The 27,686-nt window shown below is 37.0% G+C and overlaps 4 protein-coding genes across 5 annotated transcripts; 2 read left to right on the top strand and 2 right to left on the bottom strand.

The window, feature by feature from the left end:
- The first annotated feature begins 170 nt into the window (after positions 1 to 170).
- On the top strand, positions 171 to 4,619 carry LOC120014708 (glutamine synthetase leaf isozyme, chloroplastic). Its single transcript, XM_038866741.1, has 14 exons — positions 171 to 328; positions 1,489 to 1,758; positions 1,888 to 1,927; positions 2,064 to 2,167; positions 2,246 to 2,294; positions 2,411 to 2,517; positions 2,767 to 2,854; positions 2,934 to 3,062; positions 3,148 to 3,222; positions 3,380 to 3,433; positions 3,528 to 3,565; positions 3,685 to 3,844; positions 3,960 to 4,020; positions 4,233 to 4,619. The coding sequence occupies exons 2-14, from the start codon at positions 1,505 to 1,507 to the stop codon at positions 4,370 to 4,372; spliced, it is 1,299 nt and encodes a 432-aa protein (XP_038722669.1). The 5' UTR covers positions 171 to 328; positions 1,489 to 1,504; the 3' UTR covers positions 4,373 to 4,619.
- Positions 4,620 to 4,789: 170 nt separating this feature from the next.
- Positions 4,790 to 8,332, bottom strand: LOC120014707 (protein FAR1-RELATED SEQUENCE 7-like). 2 transcript variants are annotated; one of them, XM_038866738.1, is made up of 2 exons: positions 7,998 to 8,332; positions 4,790 to 7,404 (listed from the first exon to the last, which is right to left on the bottom strand). In XM_038866738.1, exons 1-2 carry the CDS (start codon positions 8,030 to 8,032, stop codon positions 5,088 to 5,090), a joined length of 2,352 nt encoding a protein of 783 aa, XP_038722666.1. In that variant the 5' UTR covers positions 8,033 to 8,332; the 3' UTR covers positions 4,790 to 5,087. The 2 variants fall into 2 exon arrangements, with proteins under 2 accessions (XP_038722666.1, XP_038722668.1); XM_038866740.1 differs by having other exon boundaries at positions 4,790 to 7,399.
- A 1,623-nt stretch (positions 8,333 to 9,955) lies between these two features.
- LOC120015640 (serine/threonine-protein kinase STY13-like) lies at positions 9,956 to 15,350 on the bottom strand. Its single transcript, XM_038868147.1, has 6 exons — positions 14,025 to 15,350; positions 12,663 to 12,784; positions 12,186 to 12,385; positions 11,906 to 12,080; positions 10,830 to 10,964; positions 9,956 to 10,461 (listed from the first exon to the last, which is right to left on the bottom strand). The coding sequence occupies exons 1-6, from the start codon at positions 14,347 to 14,349 to the stop codon at positions 10,255 to 10,257; spliced, it is 1,164 nt and encodes a 387-aa protein (XP_038724075.1). The 5' UTR covers positions 14,350 to 15,350; the 3' UTR covers positions 9,956 to 10,254.
- Positions 15,351 to 20,045: 4,695 nt separating this feature from the next.
- On the top strand, positions 20,046 to 25,255 carry LOC120014359 (protein tesmin/TSO1-like CXC 3). The gene is made up of 10 exons (XM_038866288.1): positions 20,046 to 20,322; positions 21,065 to 21,225; positions 21,302 to 22,043; positions 22,924 to 23,405; positions 23,492 to 23,566; positions 23,858 to 24,038; positions 24,127 to 24,222; positions 24,301 to 24,367; positions 24,505 to 24,658; positions 24,738 to 25,255. The coding sequence occupies exons 1-10, from the start codon at positions 20,272 to 20,274 to the stop codon at positions 25,090 to 25,092; spliced, it is 2,364 nt and encodes a 787-aa protein (XP_038722216.1). The 5' UTR covers positions 20,046 to 20,271; the 3' UTR covers positions 25,093 to 25,255.
- The last annotated feature ends 2,431 nt before the right edge of the window (positions 25,256 to 27,686 follow it).

The following is a 27,686-nucleotide window of genomic DNA, read 5'->3' as shown; positions in this document are numbered from 1 at the left end:
CTACACCCATTAATTAATCTCTCAAGGTCAGAGTGAAGAGTTGGACAGCGAGAGGTAGAGAGAGAAACAAGAGGGGAACCTTATCAGTATGTGTGATTATTATACAGTGGTAGTCTCTTTTGGTGTTACTAGAGAGACCAGAAACACTCCGATAAAACTATTTTCCTCCACTCACATAGCACCCCTATCTGCATAGGAAGTCAAGATACCGTTTTTGTTCAAAAACAACTCCTTGCCTCCCTCGGCCTCTCATTTTTTCCAACCAAGGCTAGCCCTTCAAGACCCACATTCTGGTTACTGTTCTAAGGCATTCTCAGGCGATTCCCAGGTAAATCCTTTACGAATATCAATGTGGGTTGTCAAAAATTCAATCTTTACCCGTATTTGAGGTAGTAGGTATATGCCAATGTGTAGTGTGGATTAGATTTGTATGGAATTCCTTTAGTCTACTTTCTTTCCTGGCTTGAAAGCATCAATTGACAGACTAAGCAAATAGTTTTTCTCATGATCGAATTAGGGGACATTTTAATCATTCGGATAGGATGTTCTTTAGAGTTTAAACTAAAGACCTGGCCGTAGTTAGAGATTACGCCCACAAAATGATCTGCTTATGCTCTTTACCCTGGTTCGTAAAGTAAGATTTTTTATTATCCGTTTCTCCTGCCATGGTTGACATTTTAAAACTCCATAATCATCATCATCATCCGAGCCCCAAAAATTTGAGGTTAGCTACATGATTCTATGAGAAAATCAATGGGAAAACAAGACTTGAGTTTTAAATTCAAATGCAACATGCTTAAAATGATCAAGGCAGCTGACCAAAGTTTTTGTGCCTTACTGATTCCTCTTTGTGGGAGCTCAGACCAAGTAAACCAGCATTTGGTCGACATATATAGCGAATCTTCTGGTAGGGCTATCTGGATGAGATTTTCATTTTGTGAGTCGTTTCCCCTGTGCTATGTATTTCTTTTTGTCCACAGTTACAGGAAAAGTAAAGAGATATATATTGTTTGTAGGAGTTCAGTATATGATGCTTCTGTCAATGCTTCTCATTGCGACTTGCGCAAACAAGTTGAACCCGGATGATTTACTTGGTTGCCTGTTATTGGATGTTGTTTGCCTTAGTTTGTTAATAGTCTGTTGGTGTTGGTTTGTTAATCACGTGCTTAACACGCGTATTACTTTTAGTTATCTAACTTTCCGTGGCAATGTGGATAAAATCTTGTATCCTCTTTTGTAATTTAAGTTCAATGAATAAGAAATTAAGTAGATCCCCTCATTTTGTTCTATCAAATTTTCCTGAGAGACAAACAACCTTTAGTTCTGAAATTCTTCGTTGTTTTTACTATCATGGAGTGATTCATCATTAAATTATGTTGATAGATCATAGTTTTTTTCAACTTTGAATTTGCATCAGAAAGAATTTTTGTTCATGTCGCATTCAGTGATATGTTATGGATTAGCCGCAATTGTGTTTGTAACTTTCAGAGTGGAGAAGCAGAAAATGGCACAGATTTTGGCACCCTCTACACAATGGCAGATGAGAATACCAAAGTTTTCAGCCAACCTAAGCCCCATGACATCGAAGATGTGGGGCTCTCTGTTATTGAAACAGAACAAAAAGGGACTAGCTAAAACCTCTGCCAAGTTTAGAGTGTTTGCACTTCAATCTGGAAACAATACCATCAATCGGCTTGAGAATCTTTTGAACTTGGACGTCACCCCGTACACTGACAAGATCATTGCTGAGTACATTTGGTACATAACCTTCTTTACTAATGTATATGTAGGAATTACAAGCTCTTACAGTATATTGAAATGTGAATTTGGTCTCTCCTCAATTGCACAATTACAATCTTATGCCGTTGTATTTTGTTTGTGAAACAGGATTGGAGGGAGTGGGATTGATTTGCGTAGCAAGTCAAGGGTAAGCATTCGATAATGATATAGAATAGTGGAAAGCATTTTATGCAACTTTTGATTTAAATTTGCTTCTTCTCACATGTATTTTTCATTACTATATTGTTTTTTTCCTCCGTTTTATTGGAAAAAAAACGTTCCAGACTATTTCAAAACCAGTTGAACATCCATCCGAACTTCCCAAGTGGAATTTTGATGGATCAAGTACTGGACAAGCACCAGGTGAAGACAGTGAAGTCATTATATAGTAAGATCTTATGCTGAAACCACGACGTTTTGTACTTCTGTGCTATAATTTAATAATCTCATTGAAAATTTTATCCAGCCCTCAAGCAATTTTTAAGGACCCTTTCCGTGGAGGTAACAATATTTTGGTGAGTGTTGCTTAAATTACTAATCATTACATTCTTGTAACAGTCAACTAACTTTTCCTGATTGATCTTTATATATCATGTCATTTGATTTATATTATTTCTGTTTGCTTGCAAAGGTAATTTGTGATACATACACACCAGCAGGAGAGCCCATCCCGACAAATAAACGTCACCATGCTGCTCAGATTTTCAGTAGCCAGAAGGTTGCAGATGAGATACCATGGTATCTTCTTTTTCATAACTTTGTCTAGATTTTGATTTTATAATTTCATAATTAATGACTGATTAGTGCAAACCGAAGTTGTAGCTGTATGCAACAGTAGATCATAATCTATTACTGCTGTAGTTTCTTATTAAAGAACTAACTCGCTATATAGCCATTGATATAGGCTCTATGTGATGGGGATTAGTAGGTGGTGAAACCTGTATTTAGATGGAAAATGTGCTAACCTCTTGTCATCATTCAATTTAGGTTCGGAATAGAGCAAGAATACACCTTGCTTCAGCAAAATGTGAAATGGCCTTTGGGTTGGCCTGTTGGAGGTTATCCTGGTCCTCAGGTAATCTTTCTGCCTTAGATGAAGTTAACTTCCAGTGTTTCTTCGGGACGATAATAATGTGCATTTATGGTTAATGTAGGGTCCTTATTACTGTGGAGCTGGAGCAGATAAGTCTTTTGGTCGTGATATCTCGGATGCTCATTACAAGGCTTGCTTATATGCAGGAATTAACATTAGTGGAACCAATGGCGAGGTCATGCCTGGCCAGGTTTACTTCTCACCTCGAGCACTTCTTTCAAGTATCGTTCTAGCCATTCGTGCTTTTGTTCACTATGTAATGTTCTTGTGTACAGTGGGAGTTTCAAGTTGGTCCCAGTGTGGGCATTGAAGCAGGAGATCACATCTGGTGTGCAAGATACCTTCTCGAGGTAAACTTTCTCCGTCTACTTTGGATACAAGAATTTTTTACAGTACCACCATTGATGGCTGAAACACACTGATTGTATTAGGGGAACTGGTATTAGGGGAGGAGGTTTGTGCTTTAATGACTCTTAACTTACAATTGTCTATCCTTTGTTCTGATAGAGAATCACTGAACAAGCTGGTGTTGTCCTCTCCCTTGATCCAAAACCAATAGAGGTACGAAGATTCCAATGCTCAAAACTTTCTCTTCAATAAGATTGTTTATACATATGTAAAAACATGTATCTTTCCATACTTCTTGTATCAATAGGGTGATTGGAATGGTGCTGGATGCCACACCAACTACAGGTACAGTACTGAAGTCTCGATACGATCACGTAGAATGTAAATTGGAAAGCATGCTAAATAGCAGTCAGCTGCATAATTTGACGGTACTGAAGATAACTGAAGCTTTGTTGGTATTGCAGTACAAAGAGCATGAGGGAAGATGGAGGCTTTGAAGTGATCAAGAAGGCAATCTTGAACCTATCGCTTCGCCATAAAGAGCACATCAGTGCCTATGGGGAAGGAAATGAGAGAAGGTTGACAGGAAAGCATGAAACAGCTAGCATCGACCAATTTTCTTGGGTATGCTTATCGGATAACCATAGAAATTTCTAATTTGTGTAAAAGTTGACAACAGAAACATAAAGAACAATATTTTTTTTTAAGGAGTTGTGACGAATAATGCATAAAATTGCAGGGGGTGGCTAATCGTGGTTGCTCAATCCGTGTGGGTCGTGACACAGAGAAGCAAGGCAAAGGTACTGCAATCTACTACATCAGAAGATCAATTTGAATAGTATGTTAAGTTGAAGATGCTAGTGAACTTATTCTGATATGCAAGACCAGAATAATACATTGCTTTTCTCGAGTATTTAACGAATCTTATTTCATTCACTCTGAGTCATTGTTGTGGCTTTTAATCTCTTGCATGCTGTACAGAGCCTTGATGTTGCTTTTTTTCTTCTGCTAGGTTACTTGGAAGACCGACGCCCAGCTTCAAATATGGATCCATACATTGTGACCTCATTACTCGCAGAAACTACCGTGCTGTGGGAGCCTACTCTTGAAGCCGAAGCTCTTGCTGCTCAGAAGCTATCCTTGAAGGTCTAAATTTGATTGGTTTGAGAAATGATGAAGCATTAGGAAAGACAAATCACTTATTCCATCCAAAGGGGATTCTGGTTTCCTTTTCCTTGTAGTTCTTTGGGGAAGATTTCTGTAAATAAATGTCCCATTCAACCTAAAGTTTCTTGCCTTAGCTTGTAATGTGGTTTCTGATGGAATACATCCTTTGGAACAGAAAATTAGTGTTTGATTTTCATTTGAAGCAGTCCATGGAACATCTTTTCCATGAAAACCTCTCTATTTTAACATCTATATCATTGTGATTTTAGTTACTTAGTCTTCATTCCAGATCCACAACAAAGCAGAACAAGAGGAACCTGGAATAAACAGTACCAAGGGAAAGAAGAAACTTCATTCTTCCTTTGTTTGGTTAGCAGGAAAAAGTGATTACTTGGGCAGATATGTAGAAAAACAACATTGCTACTACTGAAGTTGCAGGCAGTGGCCCTAAGCCTTTATGACAAATATTACGATCTCACAGAAAAATAAAATTACATGCTCCGCGCGTCTAAACATGGCAGTCAATCAATGAACCCTTGAGCCACATCAAGGAGTACTCAAGAATATGATTCAGACAGGGATGATCTGTGGTGGGACAAAGGTCTTCTTCAGTCGAAACAACTAAGACCTAAGGAGCAACTAACAACACAATCAAATTACAAGAATTATCCTACAGTGATGTTTGCCCTCGCCCCAGAGTTTACCAAGAAAGTTTCTTCCCACCTTCTCGCAAAATCTCGTAGGCAAGCTTGTATTTATCTAGGGATGATGTGCCGGACTCTATGTATTTACAGGCCGCTTCCCTTAGACTCCACAGCATCGAGGTCTTAAGTTCTTGAGGGCCAACACCTGATTGAGCATCACGTACAACACCATACTCGGCACTCCTTGTCCACCGACTCAAGATGTAGCGAGATGGTATTTCCCTTACGTTCAACAGGCTGAATACTCGCAAAACATGGCTACAAAGGACACCTTCAAATTCAAACATTTGACAGCTACAACTGACATTAAGATTTGATGCATTGAATGTAACAGCATGTTTCTCATTCTCATTACCACACCTCTGAACTGTGTATCTGCTGACAGCACCTTCCTCATAAGCCTTTATTCCGAGATAGCCATAGCTTTGTAAAAGTTCATTTTGAAAGATTTTGAACAGAATGAGTGTATAGAGCCTTCGACATTGTTCCTCAACAGGTTCTTTTGTTTGCAGGTATGCCTGCAAGTTCAAACAGTTAAAATCCTCTTTCCTTTCCTCTTCACGGCGTTGCTCGAGAGCTTGTTCATATTGATAGATAAACTCGTCTAATGGTGTCTGGGCATTCACTAAAGTACCGAAGAAAGATTCAACACTTTCATTCATTGGGATGCCAGCGAAAAAGGTTCCCCGTAAATACAATGGAACCCAACTTTCACGCCTCTCATACATTTCTTTTAGCCAGGCATTCTCCTTCAATCCATATTTGTTTATGAGCCCATTCCACACAGTATTGAATTCAGCATTAGTTTGACTCTGAAGGATGCACCTCTCATATTCATACCCAAAGTCATTAGTCATTGGCCTCATAAGCTCCCGTTCCTGTGCCCTGATCTGCCACAATGAAAAACGGTGACGAGTCCCAGGGAAAACCTGGGCAATAGCAAGTTGGATGGACATGTCTTGATCAGCTATAATTGACTTTGGTCGGCACCCTGACATTGCCCTAAGCCACGTCTGAAACAACCAAGTGAAAGACTCCCTTGATTCATCAGAAACAAGAGCACACCCAAGAAGCACTGGCTGTCTGTGGTGATTAACTCCAACAAATGTTGCAAAGGGTACCAAATATTCACTTTTTCTATATGATGTATCAAAAACAATGGCATCACCGAACTGACTGCATGAAAATCTAGACCTGCCATCTGCCCAGAAAATACTCCTGCAACTACCATCGTGTACATCAACTGAATAAAAAAATCCTGTATCTCTTGCTTGTTTAGTCTGGAAATACTCAAAAAGCACTTGGTACCAATCACTTCCAATGTTGTTTGCTCGACCACTTCTGATAAGGTTGCTGCTTCGGACATCTGCTAGATCCATAGAGTCCAATCCCCCACTAACCTCCTCAATGACTTTCTTTGAAGCCGTAAGACTTTTTTTACCAGTCCCCCATTGTGTCTGAAAATCATGATTATGATCTATCTGAAGACGGTCCACCATCCACCTCCCAGAGTCTTCTCTTTTGATCCTCATAAATGCCCCACAACCAACTCTTGAAGGATGTTGAAACCCTTCCCTTGAGCATACAAATCTCCGGGATGTAATGGAGCCATCAAGCTTTGAACGAAACAACTGACCGATTCGAACTCTGAAGCCGGTATTTTCAGCATACACTTGATAAAACTGATATGCCTCCTCAGCTGAACTGAACTCCAGACCTGAATATGGTTCAGCTTTGGTTTGTCCCTCTTGACCTCCAATTTTTAGGCGTTTCACGTTAATGACACCTGATGGACATGGCCATCCACCATCAACTTCTGTGAGCAATTTGACCTTCGACCTGCGGGAGACACTAACTGAAGATTTTTTAGCCACAGGAGTTCTCTGCTTCTGAACAGGAGGAGAATTTTCCCCCAAAAGCCCTAATTCATGATTATGATCCCTCTGGATTTGGTCAATAACCCACTTGCCAGAATCACGCCTTTGCACCCTAATGAAAGCTGGACAGCCCGTCCTTGAATTGAGCTGGAACCCCTCCTTGGAGCACACAAATCTCCTTGAAGAAACTGACCCATTAGTCCGTGACCGGTACAACTGACCAGTACGAACTTTGAATCCAATACGGGTTGCATAAGAACTGTAAAATTCACGAGCATCATCGGCTGAATCAAACGCCAACCCAACGTATGGCTCAAATCTAGACTCCCCCTCATCCTCTCCATTAACATTATTGTTTACACGTATGATACCTAGCGGATATGCTTTAACAATCATGGTGTTCGAACACTCTCCACCATTAAGATCAGTATCTGAACTGTGTTGAAAGTACAACCAAATCAAATATTTGTTAGAAATAAGGAGAAAAGATATGTTGCAATTTCAAGCTTCCTTAATCCTTGCAGTATCAGATAAAGAATACAAAAAATTTCATCAGGGCTAGCGATCCGATTCCATTATCCACACCAAATGACATGTAGAGTCTGATTTTATATACAATTCCAACAGTGCATTTGCTAACAAACAGACGTCAGAACAAAAAAAAAATAAAAAAATGGACTGGTTTGGGTTACAGACTTGCAATATCTGAAAGCCAAGCCAATTAAACGCTAAAAGTTTTTGCCCAGCTGAACTTAACTAAAGTATCTCAACAAGAATGCTAAAATTGCAATTTCGAAACCTCCACCTTGTTGTTTTCCTCAGCTACCAAACAGTATTAAGATCAATGAAGAAACCCGAAACAGAAAACCAACAATTCACGAGAACAACGAAGCCATCAAGCGCAAACAACATACATAAATCCACCACATAAAGAAAAAAATCCAACCAACAATCCTAAAATGCGAATCAGTAAACGATCTTCAAAATTAAAATAAAGAAAACGAAAATTAGGGTTTTGTCTTCTGTTACCTCCTGAAGAGACTGGAAACCGATTCGAGACCCATTATCAAGGACCCGATATCAGAGGGCTCTGCAGTATTGAGAGGACCGGCGATTGGATTAGCTAAAACAGATTGATCCCTTTTTGGCGGGAATTAGAGGAGATTCAGGGAGCGAAATAACAACAGAAATCGAGAGGACTGTGTTTGTGATTCAAGGGTTTTTCGAAATGCGAAAGGACGAGGAGGAGGAGGAGCTGGGTTCCTCTAATCCTCTCCATATGGTACATCTTTCTCTCTTCTCACTTGCTCTTGCTCGGCCTGGTTTGGGATTTAGGGTTGACCTCTGTTTCTCTGTAAAAGGGAGGTCCACTCGCATCATGCCATATCAGCACTTCGTCACTTTTACCTCTTACAAAGAAAAAAAAATACATCGAGACAGTATTATTATTATTTTATTTTATTTACCACGAGTGTAGATAAGATGAACATTATTTGCACTACGTTTTTTATTAAATACACCTCATTAACCCTTTAAAAGCACACTAAAGTGGGGTGTACTTAGTAAAAAATTGGGTGCAAATAATGTTCATCGTAGAGAATAGAGAGATTCCAACTCGAGATTTCTATAATATGCCATACATCTCGCATCTCAGTTTCTCGTGTTTCTCGAGACCGTTATTATTATATTTTATTGGTATATTGGCAATATTAATAAAAATGTTTTCAGTATTATAGTCATAGATTATTATATGAATCTCGTCTTGTAATAGAACAACATTAGAGCATTAGCATTGGTATCTTTTAACATATTCTTTATTTTATCTACAAAATGTTACTTTTTGACAGTTTATAAATTCTCTATCCAACAAGTACTGCATCAGTATCTCTATTCTAAATCTCTACAATATTAAAATAATAGTTTCCTAATATTTGATTATTATTATGTGTTAGTTATTTGCATACCATGTATTGCTCAACTCTGTGGGTTAAAGGTTTGGGTGAAGAGGCACGAGATGCGATGACTAGGGTGGAGCGACGTCGAGGTTGAGGTTGAGGTGCGACGACTTGAGCGGTGACTTGAGCGGAGAGATGTGAGCGACGACTCGTGAGGATGAGATCGAACAGAGACAAAGAGACGAGAGTGAACAGAGAGATGGAGAAAAGCGAGGGAAGATGAGACGAGAGAGTAGTGTATGGAGGGAAGACTAATAAAATATTAATTTTTGGGATAGCGATAGTTGTAGGACTACAATAACTCTAGCGCAAATATTAGGTTTGTCAATATTACACAGATCCTTTACAGATACCAATGTAGAGTCATTTTTAACAAATCTGATGCTTTTTAAATATATAATAGAGACTCACACTGGTTTACAGATACCAATGTGAGTGCTCTTAATTTGGTTTTAGTGAGATTGGTTAAGGAATCTCTATTAAGTTGTTTTGAGGTAAATTCTTCCAAATTTCCAACTTTGAGTTCAGAGTTTTCAAATTTCCTATAGTTTTTCATTATGAATTAATGAAAACACTAATCTTTTTTATTGAAACTAAACACGGGTACTAATTTATTCTTTGTAACTTTTGACACGTGTTTACTTTTTTTATAAAGTGAACAATTGAGATAATTCTTCTTTAATGAAAGAACATTTAATTTGATAATTAAATTGAATGTGATTTTGAAATTTTATCCTTATTATGTAATTTAGGGTTTTTCAAATCTTTTTTTAAACATGAATCCCAATTAGCTGTCTTGTATGATAAATCCCGAACCACATGGAAGATCTCGCAACTCCCATGGACCAATTGAGACATGGATGAGACTCACTAAAGGAAGATAACACAATGTGATATTCACATACATTAGGCTAAACAATGACCCATCTTGAAAAGCTAAAAATTACCGTGATCAAGTTTACGATCTCAATCAACGGGTTTGTTGTTTACCTAATTGAATAAAATACATTTGAGAGGGTCATTTCAGCAGACTTGTATGTAAATGCATCTTCCAATTGAGAAAAAAAAAGTGGAGCAATAACATCGCTGATTCAAACATTACCACACAACCTCCAGGGACTAACTCACTCACCATCAGCAACATTACACACTTATTGCTCCCCTTCTCAACAACACAATATCACCGCAAGTTGCGTAAAAATTAAAAACCTTAATGCTCCATCAAGATTGGTACTGTATGAGAAAATGTGTACTGGAAAAGAAGAAAGTATACAAATTTATTCGTTTCGACTTCAGATATTATGGCATATAAATGAAGTAGATGAGAAAATTCAGGGTCCGCGAGCTGGAGAGAAGCAGAAACAACCTCGGGACTGGTCGTCGGGTATCATCCCTCCTCCCTTGCTTGTATCAATAGCTTCTAACATTCTTACCACTTCATCCATTTCAGGACGCTTTTCTGCATTTCCATCCCAGCACTTTCGCATGACGTTTGACAAAGAACTTGGACAACATCTGGGGATCTCTGGTCGTAAATTCTGCAGACAAAAACAATGGAGAGTGAAACTCTTGATCTAGATGGCACCTTCAATGGGCATTTACAATATTCGATATTAAACCTGACATGTAGTTACAACAGAAGTAGTTGACAATGTGACAATGTTTATTAGCATCAGAAGAATCGATCTATTCGTCTTTCTATTAGTTCCCTCACAGAAATTCAATATCATAAATAATACCCATAAAGCTAGACCATTCATTTCATAAGGTTAAATATCATCTACATCAAGCTTGAAAAAACTTCAATGAAGTACGCAAGATGTCTAGAGCCTTCTTGAAAATACAAATGCAAGCCACTTTCAACACCGATATCAGTAACATAATCAGAATCAGCATGAAGACTTACCTGACGAACAACAGCAGATGATATATCGGCAAAGCTGAGGTCAGGATAAGGCATATCACAACAATAAATTTCCCATAAGCATATGCCAAAGCTGTAGACATCGCATCTTCTATTATACGGCTTACCATCAAGAACCTACATAAAGCATATTATTAGAGCCTACACAATGTATATTATTAGTACCCTGGTGTTTGAGATTAACATCCAACCGGAGGTCTCCAATTCAAATACTATTTGGATTGTGGGGAGGATTTACGGGACAGAAGAAGGCAAAGCATGTAGTCCCAAGTCTAGCGGGACTTCAGGGGTGAGAAAAAATGAATTAAATAACTTCGTTTACAGTGGCCACTAATCTCACAGTAAAAAAGGGAACAATTTTTCTGTTACAATGACACCTAATTAATTTAAGGAACATAAGCTTAAAAACAACAGTGCATTGGGTCTATTAGCTAAAGCATCTAAACTAGCAGATAGCCAGATATGTTCAACCAAACGCGCCATATAAACTAGCTTAAACGCTAACACTAGCTTATGCGCTCAAAAAAAAAAAAGAAGCTCCACCAACCATTGGAAAATATGCTAGTGTAAATGCGCCTAATGTCTTAGCTTATTAGTAAATTATAGTATAAGCTAGCGTCAGCTTGAAAAGTTTCGCCAAACACCTGACAACTTAGTTCACAACTTATAAGCTAACATATTTTGGACAACTTATAAGCTAGCGTTTAACTGTATAAAATAAGCTCTACCAAACGGAGCTTTTTTGGAGTTTTATTATGTTTCTATAATATTGCATTTATGTATACTGTATTTAAGAGTCCATACTCAAGTATCATCTCTTCTTCAAGGAAGAGTACCCATGCAGCAGCGCAAAGAATCTGAGTTGCTTAAAAAGTACCAGTGACAGCATGGGTTGTTGGATAATAATATTCAATTACTCTGTTTTCTATTCCCTTTAATCCCTTCAATCCTTTCATATTTATCATAACTCATATCCACTCTACTACTAAAACAAAAAGGAGTTCACAAAGGAGAAATAATTAATAAACGACAGAAGTTAAAACACAAAGGACCAGTACCTCTGGTGCCATGTATCCAAGGGTACCAGTTTCACCGGTCATGTCCCTTGGATTCTGAGCCTCGACACGAGCAACGCCAAAATCAGCAATCTTCAGAGTTCTGTGACCATCTAGCAACATGTTTTCCGTTTTGACATCACGGTGTACAATCTTCTTTGAGTGCAAATAGCTAAGACTGCAAATTCGAACGTGAAGGATAATCTTAGTTGATAAATATTTTCTGCAAAATCTTTCTCACTTCAAGATTGACAGAGAAAAAAAAGAAAAAAGAGTAGTTTACCCTCTGGAGAGATCCAAAGCAAGTTGGATCACAACTTTATAAGCAAGCTTCTTTCGCCTATTTCTTATCAAGTACTGTTTCAGTGTCCCACCAGGGAGATATTCTACAACAACGCAACATGCTTTGGAAGGGATGGAGCTGTCAACATCATTCTTAGAAGGTATCTTAAGATTTGAAGTTCCCATTGAGGCTCCAACAAACTGTGACGGAAAGTTTTAAAAACTGTAAAGACCATATGTCTAAAGAACGAAATTAGCGAGGAAAGTGTTTTAAAATATAAAAAATATCTAGCTCTCCTAGGGACGAAACAAAAAACGTAAAAAATTGGCTAAGCTTGCCCAGCAGAAGACATTTCATTTTGTAATTCTTAGAAATCACAAAGCTTAAACTTGCACACCCCAAAACTCCCACTTTTAACATCAACATTATGTCAATTGAAATAATACAAACAAAACAAGTGGAAGAATGAAATTGTACTTTTGTAACATTAGGATGGTCAAGCTTGTGCCAAACAGCAACTTCCTGCCGAAATGATGCCCTGAGAGCAGCAGTTTCAGCAGTTGTGGCAATACCATCCTCCCCCCAGTCCAACAGCTTCACTAAAACATACAGAACAAGAGTACAGTAAGTATTTGACATTCACCAAAGAGGCAAAGACTAGAGGGTTTGTAATTTTGCAAGAGGAAGTCAGAAACTAAATAAAACAACAGAGACATGAATGTTTAAGAATAGGCAATCATAGATGCAGACAACGATGCAAAAAACTGGTGGGCACAAAGCATCCCATTATCTTCTGACATAATTCACACTTCAACTTGTCAAAGATATTGCAAACATTAATTGATGAACAGGGCGCAGGATAACAAAATAACTTCAGCATTCTTTCACAGGCAATGATGACCCGTACCTTAAATAAACCCAAATGCAAACTACGCTATCCTTATAAGTTTATTGCCATAAGCCCATAATCCAAGTTCCATGCAACTTTTACACTCTGATTTGAACTTCAATGTGAGACTACAAGGCAGTGATAGAGTTTCAACGTAGCCAAGCCCAAGATAATCATGTGGAACCTAAATTTCATATGGATGAACCAAATTTCTTTCTTGAGAAGAAAAAGGAAATTCCGCACAAGAAGGGCAGAATTACGATAGTCTAGAGAGTGACACAATTTTGTTCAAGACAAATGGGCTCTCCGTCAGTCGGTTGTTTTACGCATGTAAACAGTTTATATGCAATGCATGGGTAAGGCTTTGTACAACTGCCCTTTACCAAACCCCACTTCCACAGCATGAACCTATATATCCAAACAAAACCAAGAGACCTAGACATATTCATGTTCACTTCTTTTTGTGACAGCTTTGTGAAAAACGTATGCAAAGTTTGTGCCTAGAATGAAGTGTTGGGTACATAACTGAACAAACAATATAAACAACTAAGCCATTTTGTAAAACCTTGAGTGAAGCCAGTTAAATCACAAATTTGATCTCTATAATTTCACACCAGAAAAACGCTAAAAGAAAATAAGCAATGCCATTTTCAGGATTAGCAGTGAAACAAGTTAAGAAAAAATTAGTGATACCCTCTCCCCTATTATACAGGAAGATTATCTGCCACGAGTTCGTATTGATATACTCGTGTAACAAAAGTTAGAATTTAGAAACACATTAACATCAAGCATTGAGATTTAAATCCAGCCCAAATAAGATGACAAAGAAAAATAGACTTCTCTAAATTTCTTGACAAAACCATAAATTGCATTTTTTATTATTTTTTTTGCTCTTGGAAAACAAGCAGCCCAGTAAACAGGTGCATATATGTATAAAAGAAGACAATTACCTGCAACATCTTGGTTATCATAGGTGCCGCGATAAACAGTCCCATAAGTCCCATGAGCAATAACATGCCTTATATCCAACTTAGCTAAATCAATCTCCCACTCTTCCTTGGGCCGGTTTTCAATGTTCTTCGACCAAACCCTACTCAGGTGCTTCTCCAGCTGAATATCCAAGCTTTTGAGATCAATTTTATCAGCTCGAAAGAACATGTCTTTGTTACTGAAACTCCCTGAACCTTTTGCAATCGATTTCACAGGTCCCTCTGGCTTATTCAATTCATTGGGAGACTTAACAATCTCAACATCCTCGCTTGTGTTTGAATCCATCGTAAAGAACCCAAACAGAAATCCAGAAATGCAAAGAAATGTTTGTAACAAAACAGCAAAACCCAGAAAAATAGGACTCTTATCTTAGAGAGCCATGATCACCAGAAAGGTTGAAATTTCCATTCTGGTGTTGTCGAATTTGATCGAAAAACACACACGGGTTTGAATTGAATGATCAACACAGCAAAAGTAGTAAACCACTTTCGCAATCGGCAATGGAAGATCGACAAGAAGTTATTGACAGATAGAACACCAACCAAAATACCAAATAAATCAAATAAAATAGGAAAAAATGAATAGATAAATGTGATCCCAATAGGAACTCAGTTTCACCTACCCAAAATCCTTTTCCAATTCGTCAGGATTGACCTTATAACTCAAAATCAATATTTCTAATAAAAAAGAACACGATTATTATTTCAATACTCGAGGAAAAAAAAAAACCTTCAACAGTTCAAACTCCCAGAAACCCCATCACCAACCATTTTTTATATGTCTAAAATTTCGTGTACCACAATAAAAAAATAACAAGAAGTAAACCCTCAGAAAACGACCCAATTCCCACCTTCAATCTGACCAAAGACCAAATTCAACTTCAAAAGGGAAAACGGAAAATACCCAGAAACAGCACGCGTGCAAGCAAAGCTCTCAACTCCAGAAACCCAAAAAAAATAATAAATAGAGACGAAAAAATTGACTTTTATTGAATGCTATAGGATGGAAAACGAAGAGAAAAGGAGGCGGCGGTGGCTCATGATATCATCGTCATCACCCTTTTTACCACACTAGGAAATAAAAGAATGTGAAAAAAAGAGAATATTTTTGCTCCAAAATACGTGATTCTTGCGGCGATTGAGAGAGAGAGAGAGAGGAGTGTGAGATTTTCGGGATTCTGTGGATGAAGATTGAAGAGGAATACAAAAAACCCCCAAAAACCAATCAACCACAGAGAGACAGAGACGAAATAGAGGCGCGGAGAGACTTGAAATAAGGATTTGAGAGAGAGAACGAGTCAAATCAAACAACTCCCAATCCCGAACGGCAAGGAGACTAGCCAAGAAACAAATTTAGTACGACAAACATTACGGAACTCTGTCCTCTAACCAAATCGCCTGTACTTTTGCCGATTTACCATTCTGTCCTTATATATATTATTATAATTAATAAAATTTGGAATATCAAAAATAATAATTTTTCACAATATTAAATATATTTCATTATTTTTTCAATAATGGATTTTTATCAAATATTGAGTAAATAAATACATATAATGTATAGATATAATAGTAGTTTGGTTCGCAAAGGAAAGGCGAATGGAGAATTCCTTCATTTGAGAGAAATCCAATTTTCCTTAGAATTTTAGATTTTTGAGAATTTCACCAACCAAACAGATGAATTATTGACAAAAGATGGAGAGCTGAATCCCGTGAACCAAACAAATACCTAGAATTCTAATCTTATAAATTATCATTACTGTAGTTATTCCAGAGTTTTAACAAACTATTAAATATTATTAAGAGTTCAAAACTCAATTAATCTCATATATTTTGTAATTTTAATTTATTTTCATTGAATATTTGAATAACTAAATACCACTTATCCTGCAATAATAGTTCTCAAAAGCTCTAAACGTGGATAAACCATGTTTCAAATTATAGAAATCCACTAAGAAATTTCTTAACAACAAAGATCCAGTGCAGGATATGATAATCATCCATAAAAATTAAATTTTAAAATATTTTCCCCCAACTTGATGATTTTCTTTTTTTTTTATTTTTTATCTATATAAAACAAAATATTAGAATTTTCAATCCAATACACATAAACAATATTGTCCGCTTTGATATTTTTTATTTTTTTTTATTATTTTTATAATCTCTATAAAACAAAATGTTAGAATTTTTTTGTCCAATACACATCTATAATATTATCTATTTCGATGATTTTTTATTATTTTTATAATCTCTATAAAACAAAATGTAGCCGAATCAGCATAATGGATTCTTGGAGCCATCAATGCCAATCTTATGGGGGCATTACCGGGTTGATGTGGTCGAATGGTTAGTGGGTTTATTCCAAGTTGGATCTGTCTTTTTCATCTTTGTTTTTGGCACATAAAAATGACTACTACAAAACACACCACGACAAACACCCAAGTAATGATTCGGAAGATTATCGTCGCTATCTAACTAACACTGTAAATTCGGAAGTAAATAGTTGGGAATGTTGACTATAAGTCTTGAAGCAGTGGTTCATATGACAAAACGCATCCGTCCAGGCATTTTGATGCCAGCTAGTCTTCAATATAGTCCAACTCTCGAGCCCATTAAAATTATTATGAGCCTCCTCAATCAAATTATCTATGGCCCAATGAAAAACTAATATGGCTTAGCAACTGCATTAACACTCCACATTAAATGAAAAATCTATGTGACATTAAAATAGTCACTGATTAAAAGTATACTTGTATGGTCCGCTTCATATCCAACACTCCACATAAATGAGAGTATTTTGAGTGTCACTTTTTAGGGGTCTCAAGCATTATCCATTTAACATATACTTAATCCTCAAATGTATATTAATCATATGAAGTGGTTTTGGACCATACTAGCAATACCTACTGCACCTACTCCAAGACTAATTGATCAATGGATATGGTTGAAAACATCAGTCACAAAGATTCAACCCCATACCTACACCTCTCAAGTTGAAGCACCCAATCTTCTTATCCACATTTCTAGAGGCATATATGTCGCATATACTGATATACCATACCTCAAATCAAATCCAAACATATATATATATAGAAAACAAGTATACTGTTTGTAATTGAGCCTCACCCAGATTTGTTGGCCCGTCAAAGAAGCCCATGAGACTCCTGAAGATGGGCCGTTTGAGCCCACCTTTTACATATGGGCTAGCCCTAAAGCTCTCCTGAATCTTGTACTCGTGAGGCTCTTCGATTTCCCGCTCAGTAGAATAAGAAATAAGACTTTTTTTTTTTTTTTGAGTAAGTTCGATATGAGTCTAAACGCAAATCACGCTCACAGAATTTTATCATTTGACAACAACACAACAAGGCAAGTAATAAATCCCAAGCATAATGGCATTATGTGATTGTGTTGTTACATGATAAAGTTCCCTGAACAAACAGATCATATCAGCAAAAAATCCAAAATCGTCACTGACCACAAAAACCTAGATTGTTCTACATATTTGTCTGCTTTAAAGGGGACCCTAACTCCCTAATGTCAAGTATAAAACAAGCAAGTTCAGACACTATCCTTTGTACACAAGTGAGTTGTAAGAGCATCATCCCCTAATTATATTTTATTAATTCACAACCTGACAATTCACAAAAGGTTGCATGCATGTTTTTTTTCTTCCCTTACAGTGAAACCCAGATTGTCAATTCTATTACGTACAAACAATTACCATATAATTTAACACCGGTAATTGTGCATTCATTGTCTGAAACTGATAAAGAAGGAATCATCTTCCTTCTTAATTACTTACAGAAGGACAGGAGGACCTTGTGAAAAGAAAAAAGTACGCATGTAGTCGACACTATGATTGTCGCATGAAGTTTGTCTTCCAGAGGATGTGGGGACTCAAGATTATTAATTTAAGGCTGTGCAAGATTTTTCACTTCACGTGAGTCATGTGATGAGTGGACTTTACCACTTGGTCTGGGCTTAACACCGTATGGACCCAGAATGTTCTAAGTTTGATTCTCAATGGAAGTAATATCATCGTGGTCATGCGTTGGGATTTGACCAACTTATCCTGTCGTCAATTGAGAAACTTTTGTGTGCACGGGTTTGACGGCCCAAGTTTAATTAGACTCATATTGAATGTTCAAATGAGAAACTTGGATGATGATGGTGTTCTTATTATAAAAAAAAGAAGAAGAAGAGTGTATTAATTATATATAGATATAAACTTTGGTTAAGTGAAAAGGTTGAATATATGAACAATTTAATCTTCCACTGCCGAACCTAAAAAATATAGAGAGGTCCATGAGAAGACACAAAAATATGAGTAGGTGAAGAAAGACAAAAAAAGGTTTTTAAAACTTTGATGTGAGCGGCTAACAAACCCCACCACATCTCATGTCTTTACCTTTATGTTCACTTACGCACTAGGAATTTCTCCTCCTCAGTTTTTCATGCAGAGAGAGAGACTATACGTACATATAGACATATATATATATATATATATATGCACTTTAAATCAAGAACCAGTTCACCTTATGAATTACCTTTGCATGACAAGCTCTGGTCCCATATTAATAAGCTAACCATACTCACTCAATTCAACGAGAAATCAAACTCTTACGAGATATTTGATTCATAATTATATAAGATGAATATGAGACGATCGAGAGATGAGTATGGCTTGCCAAAACTAAATACACCAACGCTTGCCGGCTTGTCGCCATGCCATGCCATCTCATCTTCTTTTTCTTTTTCTTTTTCTTTTTCTTCCTTTCTGGTTTTCCACTATGGACTTTGACTGCACAATTCATAGTCTAAAATACCCCTGCATCAAAGTGCATTATACAAATATAGTTTCCACAAATTCAAGGTTAGGAAAGTAATTTGAGGCAGTGGATTCATGTGCTCAGAAAATAAAAGGTAAACGCAATTATACATACTACTGTCACACATTACATGGGGCACTTTATTTCTTTCACGAAGAACTCATGTACTCCACCTCTCTATATATAGTTTGCATTCAATGTAAATATATATATATATATATATATATATATAATTGTATATATGCTACATTCAATGTCACATTTTATTTTATTTTCTTCATTAAAGCCATTAAATATCAAAATTAGGAAAAAAAATTAAATTAAAACGTTCAATTTATTCTTCTGTTACAATATTCTCTGAATATTAAGGTTTGTAATGAGAAATTCAATGGCTAATTATTATAATTATTAATTTGATGGTGACATTGACCATGTCTGATTGGGAATCCCTACAATTTAATCCATCTAATAATTTTTATTAATTATAATTTGTTAAATACTTTTTTTTTGTCTTACCCGATAAATAGAAAATAAAAATAAATACACAAAATAATTGACTACACATACTCCCATATTTAACAATAATCCAACCTTGAACTATTCGGAGATCATCTAGTTGGTGAATTTTTTGAGATTAAATTATATGAACTTGAGTTTAATTTTTTACTAGGAGTAATATCTTTGTGGTCATGCGTTACGTGTTGGCCTAATTTACTATGTCTCAGATGGGAAACTTTTATGCACGAACATGACGCTCGAGTTTAGCCTCATGTCAGATGGTGGAAAAAAACTTTGTATCGTTGTTACAAAAACAAGTTTCAACCTCGAAATTTTTGCTAATAATGGAAACTCAAATTAATTGCACAGAAACACAAAAAAGCAAAATAGAATTACAGGTTTGGTCACGAATGTTGTGAAACTTACATACAAGGCCAGGGCTAAAACCGTAAAAGCACTGAACTTTGACCTTAACGGGTCGGACAGATTTAGGTATTGACTGTAAGAAGAAAGAACAAGGGAGAAACGACAACCCAACAGCAAAAGCAAAAGGGCAAAAAAAAAAAGAAAAAAAAAGAAGATGAAACAGAAAATCCATTCACAGTAAAGAGCGAGGATCGACTGTTACTTTTTTTTCTTTCTTTAAAGTGAAAGCGCAATAGATTGGATTAGAGGCATTTAGAGAAGATATCACACACTCGCTCGCTCGCTCACGCACTCCACAGTCGACCCCTCCTTCCCGCTTCTTCTTGAATCTAATCTTCCGCTCGCTATCAACCCCAAAAAACTATAGAGAGAGGGAAAAATCCCAGAAAGATACAAAAGTGATAGACCAGTGGGTTTTGGGGTATTAGCTTTGCGAACCAGGTTCTTCTCTGAAGATGGACACACCAGAGAAGACACAGATCGGCAATCATTTCTCTAAATTCGAGGTGATAGTCTAACTCTCTCAGTTACTGATCTGGGTGACCCATTTTTGTTTCCTTCTTTGCTTGAATTGGGTTGTGTTCTGATTTTCTTTTTGGTTACTCTGCTTCGATGATGCATGAGCTTGAATTGGGTTCTTGTGTGAGTTGACCTTCTTGCTCTTTTGGTCAGGGTCGGTTTCTGTTTGGTGAATTGTGTGAATGAAAATGAGTGGCGGTGTTTTCTAGCTCGTTTTAATTCAGATCTCCGTTCTTGCAATTTGAATGTTCATTTCTATGCTTTATTAGTCCTTCAATTTGTGGGTTTGAAGTCCGTTCCTGATTCCGTGTATCTGGCTGTTCAAAGTTCTGGTTTTTTTTCTTTCTTATTTTTTCCCCTCTCCTGTTCGGACCTTGAGGTTCAATTGTCAGGTAACACAGTTTTGTAACTTTTGTTGTCTACTCTTTATGTCTTTTTAATTTTTAATTGGACCAAATTTTGATCCTAAGTTCATGAAGCTTTTGACATAATTGATTCAAGATTTGATGCAAGTTCGCTTAATTACTGCCGTTGCTCTGAATTTTTATCTTAAAAGTCCAAGCTTTATGTTGATAATGCACATTGATGTTGTCGACATTAACTTTCCCCAGATTAATCTATCTAATAAATGTTTGTATACTGTTTTCGAACTCATTTTTTGTGTACATGACCTTCTTTCCTTGCATCAATCTGGCTGCTTCTTCTAAGGACCTTTTGATATATCTGCAGGATTCCCCGGTCTTTAATTATATCAACAGTCTTTCTCCTATCAAGCCAGTCAAGTCCATACACATTACCCAGTCGTTCAACTCAATTACATTTGCATCCCCACCATCGGTTTTCACTTCACCCCATGTCAGTTCTCAGAAAGAATCTAGATTCCTGAGAAGGTAAAAGGCTACATTTCTGACTTTGCTATTTGTTTAGTTGTGCCTTTATGTTAATCAGTCTTCTTTGTTTTTTCAGGCATAACTGCCCGGATTTACCCCCAGATCTACCCAAACCTGTTTCATCTGATAATGGGAAGAAAATCTGTCCAAGGGAGGTTGTTGGGGATGCAACTCGGCTATATGATAATACAGCTGATTTACATGAAAATTTTAAGCCAATGGTTTTCATTGGAGGAGCTCCTGTCGAGCAGTCTAGTGAACATTCAAGGTTTTCAATTGAGCTGCCAAGCACCTTAAAATATGACTGTGGTAGCCCCGACTCTGACCCAACACTTTGTTGTGGCACGGTTTCAAATTCTGCATCTCAGTTGGCTGGCTCCTCAGCATCGCTTGTACCACTTGTTCAGGAGGCCTCTGAGAAGGGTTCCTTAGAGTGTGAAGCAGGCCTAGAAAATATGTGCCAGACTGAGCAAAGGAATGAAGGGACAGGATGTGACTGGGAGAGTTTGATTTCTGATGCTGCTGACCTATTGATTTTCAATTCTCCTGGTGATACTGATGCTTTCAAAGGGCTCATGGGAAGACCAATGGATCCTGGAACAATATTTCATACTTCTCTTGTTTCACACTACTCACAAGATCGTATTAGCAATGCGCATAAAATGCAACTAGTTGATCCAGTTGGTTTTAGTGAACAACAACAAACAAAAGATCCTTCCTCTCTAATTGGAGAAACCGATATAAACCAGGGCAGTCACGACAATGAGACTCTTGATCAAAGCATGACTAGCAATACAGATGTGATAGTCGACAATCAGGTGTGAACACGCAACTTCTTTCAATTATTAACTTCTGCTGCATAATGTTAACTCGTGTAGATATCATTAAGAATTAAGATGCCTAATGTTGCAGTTTTTGTGCTGAATATTTCGTATTATGTTTCATGGTAAAACAAAACCTCTGTTTTACCGTCAAAATGATTGCAGTTTTTTCCAGTGATAAAATCAAAAATTTGTTCGAAGTAGGGAATATATAAGTAAAATTATGGTTGGGAATAGCTTGGGTTGGCATTCTTGCACTATATTTTTGTTGATCATAAAATATCAATTGTTGTTTTAGCTTGAGGTAACAAAGCAGAAATTCGTATGTTGTGTTGGATTTGTGGCAATGCTAGGAAAAATAAGATTAGGAACGAGGTAATTAGATCTAAAGTAGAAGTAACACTTATAGAAAATAAGCTGAGGGAAAACCATCTAAGATGGTTTGGGCTTAACCAACATAGAGAAAGTAACGTGCTAGTAAGAAAAATAGAAAAGATCAACATAGGGGATGGTAAAAACTAAAAAGAGAAATGGGAGGCCGAAAAAGACTTGGATGGAGGTAATAAGGAAAGACATGAGTGCTTTAGGACCAGTGGAGAAAGTAGCCCTAAATAGGGACGAATGGCAAAGAAGTTGCTTGGATTCAAATTGATTTTCTTGTGTTAATTCATGTAGCCGACCACAATTTATTGGGATAAAGGTGATGATGATGATAACCTGTCTGTGTTTATACTTGCTTTCCTTACGTGTTGATACTTAAATTGCAATACTCTTCCTTCTTTTGGCATTCAATTCTCTTTTTGTATATTTAATACCACAAGAAACACCTTCCCTAGAATGACAGCACTGAAATGGTTTTTTGTTTATATTTGTCTAGAATGTTCCTAGTTTACATCGTGGCGTGCGAAGGCGCTGCTTAGATTTTGAGACAGTAGCTGCTCACTGGAAGAAAGTTGGTGATGGTTCAAAAACTAGTTCTTTATTATCAGAGTCTGATGAGATGATTAACTCTAAAGATAAGCATCTGGTGCCTGCCAGACCTGGTAATGATTCACGGCGCATTCTACCCGGAATTGGTTTGCACTTAAATGCACTTGCAATAACTTTGAAGGAAAACAATAGCATCAGGCATGAAATTTTGCCTTCCGGAAGTCAACAACTAAGATTGCCTGGATCCACTGCCTCGTTTCAGCCCCCTACAACTGTTCAACAACCTGTTGATGAACCTTTGACTTCAGCCTCAACTGAAAGAGATATTGTTCCATCTGAAAATGGTGCTCAGCTTACAGAGGAGGCTTCTGCGGCAACCTCATATTTAGTTAGTGAAGAGTTCAATCACATGAGCCCAAGAAAGAAAAGGCATGTTATCATGATGATTGCTCTTCAATCTATTCATTTTGTGATATTTCATTTGCGCCTACTAACATTGAACTGGATTTCACCAGGCGTAGAACAGAACATGCTGGAGAAAGTGATGCTTGCAAGCGTTGTAACTGTAAGAAATCAAAATGTCTGAAACTGTAAGTTCTTATCTTTTAAAGGTTGACATTAGAACATAAATTGTAGATATTGTATGTTTGATGTTATTTGTTTGGTCATGGGCCATAATTTCCGATGTTGTGGTCAAGATACACATAGCAATGTTGTTTTAATTTGTGAATTTATTCACTGTGCAGTTCTAGAATCTTTTCATATATGTTCTATTTAAGTGTTGTAATATTTTTTTACGTACATTGCTTGCTTAGCCTTTTATGTCTCATTTCATTTTCACACCGTAATGTGCTATCTGATGTCATGTACTTTTTACACAGTTATTGTGAATGCTTTGCTGCCGGTGTCTACTGTATAGAGCCATGTTCATGTCAAGAATGCTTCAACAAACCTATCCATGAGGACACTGTCCTTGCAACTCGCAAACAGATTGAGTCTCGCAATCCACTTGCATTTGCTCCCAAAGTTATTAGGAGTTCAGAATCTATTCCCGAAATAGGGGTTAGGATCTTGCTAAGCATAGCCCTTACTCTTTTTACTGCCCTGTAATTTCAGCATGTTTTAACCTGAGTTTCATTTCCACTGGCAGGAAGACTCAAACAACACACCAGCTTCGGCACGACATAAAAGAGGATGCAACTGCAAAAAATCTAATTGCCTAAAGAAATACTGTGAATGCTACCAGGTTTTCTCCCTTGCCCATTCTGTATGTTTTTCACATTACATAAATGATTAATTCATGACTTGTGATTATCTTGTTTAGGGTGGCGTTGGATGCTCCATTAACTGCAGATGTGAAGGGTGCAAGAATGCATTTGGTCAAAAGGATGGTCAGTGAACTATGGACCTAATTAATCCCATAAAGCTGAAAGCACATACTTTCACATAAATTTCCTAACTCTTCATCACATAGTCATAATAAACTAACCTCAAATTCTCTGATATACTTTTCACTTCTGGATTTTAGGTTTCGCTCTCGGGGCAGGGGCTGAACCAGAAGAAGAAGATACTGAAGCATCTGAAAAGAAAGGACTGGATAAAACTTTACAGGTTGCTGAGATTCAGAATGATGAACAGCAGAATCCCTCTGCTCTTCCTGCGACACCGTTACAGCTTAGCAGGTAAGTATCTTAACTATTTGTTGGCTAGTGCTCAAAGCCACTGCTATGACAATATTATTGACATTATTTTACTTGCCAGACCATTGCTTCAGCTGCCATTTTCATCCAAGAACAAACCGCCACCATCCGTTATTGTTAGTGGATCAACTTCTCAATTCGTTGCTAGTACCAAAAGATATGGAAAACCTAATATTCTTCGATCTCAACCGATGACGGAAAAACATTGCCAAACCATTCAAGAAGATGAAATCCCCGAAATTCTGCGAGGCAGCTGTTCACCCAGCACCGGCATCAAGACTGCTTCTCCTAATAAGAAAAGAGTCACTCCTCCTTACTATGACATGAGTTCCTCCTCCTCTCCTGGTCTAAGGAGTGGCCGGAAGTTGGTATTGCAATCAATACCTTCATTTCCTTCTCTCACTCCCCAGCAATGATATGCTGTTTTTCCCCCATAAAGTCCAGATGATATTCCTCCAAATCTTCGTTCTTGCGTCATGTGTGATATAGTTCATGAGTTTGTTCCTGTTCTTGTATAATAAATTGACATTTTTTTTCTGTCATAATGTCCAAGATCTCTTGTAACATATTAGTATGTCAGTTTGCTCCTATGTTGTTTTACAGATGGTCTTCATTGAACTTCAGCTGTTTCTTTCAGACCTGAAAAAAAAATCATTGAACCTATGACTTCATGTATCCTTCCCACAAGAACTAGGTAGACCTTAAGTAAAATTGGTCGTCACCTCACATAAGTTTTATCCAAAATTTGGTATCATGAAGTCAGATGGGAAGCAAAATGCACTGTAGGAGATAAAAGCTCATGTAGTTTGAGAGCAGCCCCCTCATGCTAAGTGTATTCTTTTAGGGTTGGGTTATGGGGTAGTTCGTGAAATAATTAAGGACTTTTGTCTGGACTCAATTTTGTTATGGGCTTGGTGGGCCTACTTTACCCCTGTTTGCTTCTTATTCCTCCTTTGGGGCTTTAGCCCAAGTCATATGGACTGAGTTCCTGTAGTAAATAATGTCTTTCTAAACACTTGGCCACTCTCCAAAACACTCATGATCATGATCTCTTTTTTTTGATAACTGATAAGTCCATCATACAAGTTTACTTTTTAAACATTCGATATGAGTTTAAACTCGGGCCGTCATGCGTACATGTACAAAAGTTTCTCATCTGACATCTTGAGTCAAATTCCAACACGTGACCACAAGGGTATAGCTACTAGTGGAAAAATCATGATAATCTTAAATCATTGCCAAAACACCAGAATCAGAAAGATGAACACTTTCTGATGTGGTGCTTTTTATGGAATTGTGGTTGGAATATCTATTGCTCTCCTTCTTCCTAAAGAGCAGGCAGCTCTCCCAAATGTGTAGCACCTCCAAATCCTACAGATGATGTGGAAGTAGGTGCACATGGGTTGACAAGGCATGAAGGGGTATGGCCTTGTCATTTTCTATATTGCATATCTCGTGTGGGGACTAATGACTTCTCACACAAAAACTTTTCAGAAACTTTCAAGAGAACTTGGCGGGGTGGCATACTGGCATAGCTGGCTTGCCCACAGATCAGACCAAGACACAATCTGAATTTCTCTCTTGTTGGGGTCCATTTGCAATCTACTCTCTCTCTCTCCATCTTTTAAAGCAACTAATTGTGGTTGGTGGGTGCATCCCTAATGGTCCTAATTCTTCAAGAAAAACAACATATATATATATATATATGTATATAATTGTATATTGATCTTGTACATGTACATCTACTTTTTTTTTTCGTGACCAATAATTTATGAGAGAGATGGCACATCATTGGGGTCGGTGGTTTTTTCTGGCTCTAGTGCCTTAAAAGCATTGTAGCTCTCTGTTGAGGAGTTCACATCTGAAAATGAAATGGAATCGCCAATGTAGTTGTCCTAATTAAAATGTTCCACAACGGAAATTTTATTTTAACAACTTGGATGATAACTTAGTTGTCAATCTCTCTAGGGTTAAATCTTTGTGGTAACGATCAAATTGAGTTTTGGTCCAATTTACTTTGTTGTCTAATGAAAAATTTCTGCACTCACAGCTTGACGGTTCAAGTTTAGACTCATGATAAAAATAAAATTTATAAATATAAATTCTTTAATACTTGGATCGTCTCTTCCCTTTCAAATATTTTTTTCACAAATCACAAATTGATTACCACATGCATCAAGTGGACCAGTAATGTGGTTCATCTTATTATTTAGTCAAAATTTGTAGGTCACTACCCATGTGCCACCTATTAAATAGACGGTTGTGATTTAAATGGCATTCGTACGGAATCTAATCTAATATTTGTTCAAAATTTGAAAGGAAACAGTAACTTAATGTTATATCGAAATGGGAATTAATTATATTTTTCAATATTTAGAAAATTATGAGATTAGCGACTAAATTTCATTTTTCTTCTAATTAATAAAACTTATTTATAAGGGTAGTGGTGGGTGTACCATAAAATTGTCCCCCTTAATATGCATTGATCCCTCACAAGCGGTCATTATATATTGTAAAGTCTAAACACCTATCATATGTCCATATTTTGATGGAACTCACCACCTAAGAACAGTTTGGTCACAAAAATTTGTATGCACACGAAATTGTTTGTCCTTATTTAGATTCATATCGGATGTTTAAAAGGTAAATTTGTATGTTATATTTTTTCGATTATATAAAAAAAAACTTAATGTTTTTTGATAAAGAATTTAAACCCCAAAACTTCATCCCATAATAGCAAACATTAAATATAGCGCTTCGTTAGCAGTCTAAGAATTTATAAACACTAGCAAAGGAAGCACTAAACCGAAGAACAAACACTAGACTAACACCGAGATATACTCGAATAACACTGTCCAGTGTTAAACTCGAACATATTAAACAAAAACATAAAGCAAAACGAAACACATGGATTGGATCAAAATTCTTGACTTCTCATTCATCAAGAAAGACTTATCTCCACTAGATCTAGAAGCCCCATCATTGTGCACCAAATATATGTCGTCGTAAC

Source organism: Tripterygium wilfordii, chromosome 14, assembly GCF_013401445.1.
Source record: "Tripterygium wilfordii isolate XIE 37 chromosome 14, ASM1340144v1, whole genome shotgun sequence".
Classification (NCBI taxonomy): Eukaryota; Viridiplantae; Streptophyta; class Magnoliopsida; order Celastrales; family Celastraceae; genus Tripterygium; species Tripterygium wilfordii.
This window is presented reverse-complemented; position numbering and strand designations above follow the sequence as displayed.

Coding starts and splice junctions, on each gene's coding strand:
- LOC120014708 (XM_038866741.1), top strand. CDS start 1,505: ATGGCACAGATTTTGGCACCCTCTACACAATGGCAGATGAGAATACCA. Junction 1,928..2,063: donor ATTTGCGTAGCAAGTCAAGG/GTAAGCATTCGA, acceptor AAAACGTTCCAG/ACTATTTCAAAACCAGTTGA. Junction 3,063..3,147: donor GCGAGGTCATGCCTGGCCAG/GTTTACTTCTCA, acceptor TCTTGTGTACAG/TGGGAGTTTCAAGTTGGTCC.
- LOC120014707 (XM_038866738.1), bottom strand. CDS start 8,032: ATGGGTCTCGAATCGGTTTCCAGTCTCTTCAGGAG. Junction 7,405..7,997: donor GTTTCCAGTCTCTTCAGGAG/GTAACAGAAGAC, acceptor CTTTCAACACAG/TTCAGATACTGATCTTAATG.
- LOC120015640 (XM_038868147.1), bottom strand. CDS start 14,349: ATGGATTCAAACACAAGCGAGGATGTTGAGATTGTTAAGTCTCCCAAT. Junction 12,081..12,185: donor GCTTTGGATCTCTCCAGAGG/GTAAACTACTCT, acceptor TCGAATTTGCAG/TCTTAGCTATTTGCACTCAA. Junction 10,965..11,905: donor TTGGATACATGGCACCAGAG/GTACTGGTCCTT, acceptor TGCTTTATGTAG/GTTCTTGATGGTAAGCCGTA.
- LOC120014359 (XM_038866288.1), top strand. CDS start 20,272: ATGGACACACCAGAGAAGACACAGATCGGCAATCATTTCTCTAAATTC. Junction 22,044..22,923: donor ATGTGATAGTCGACAATCAG/GTGTGAACACGC, acceptor ATATTTGTCTAG/AATGTTCCTAGTTTACATCG. Junction 24,368..24,504: donor TGCATTTGGTCAAAAGGATG/GTCAGTGAACTA, acceptor TCTGGATTTTAG/GTTTCGCTCTCGGGGCAGGG.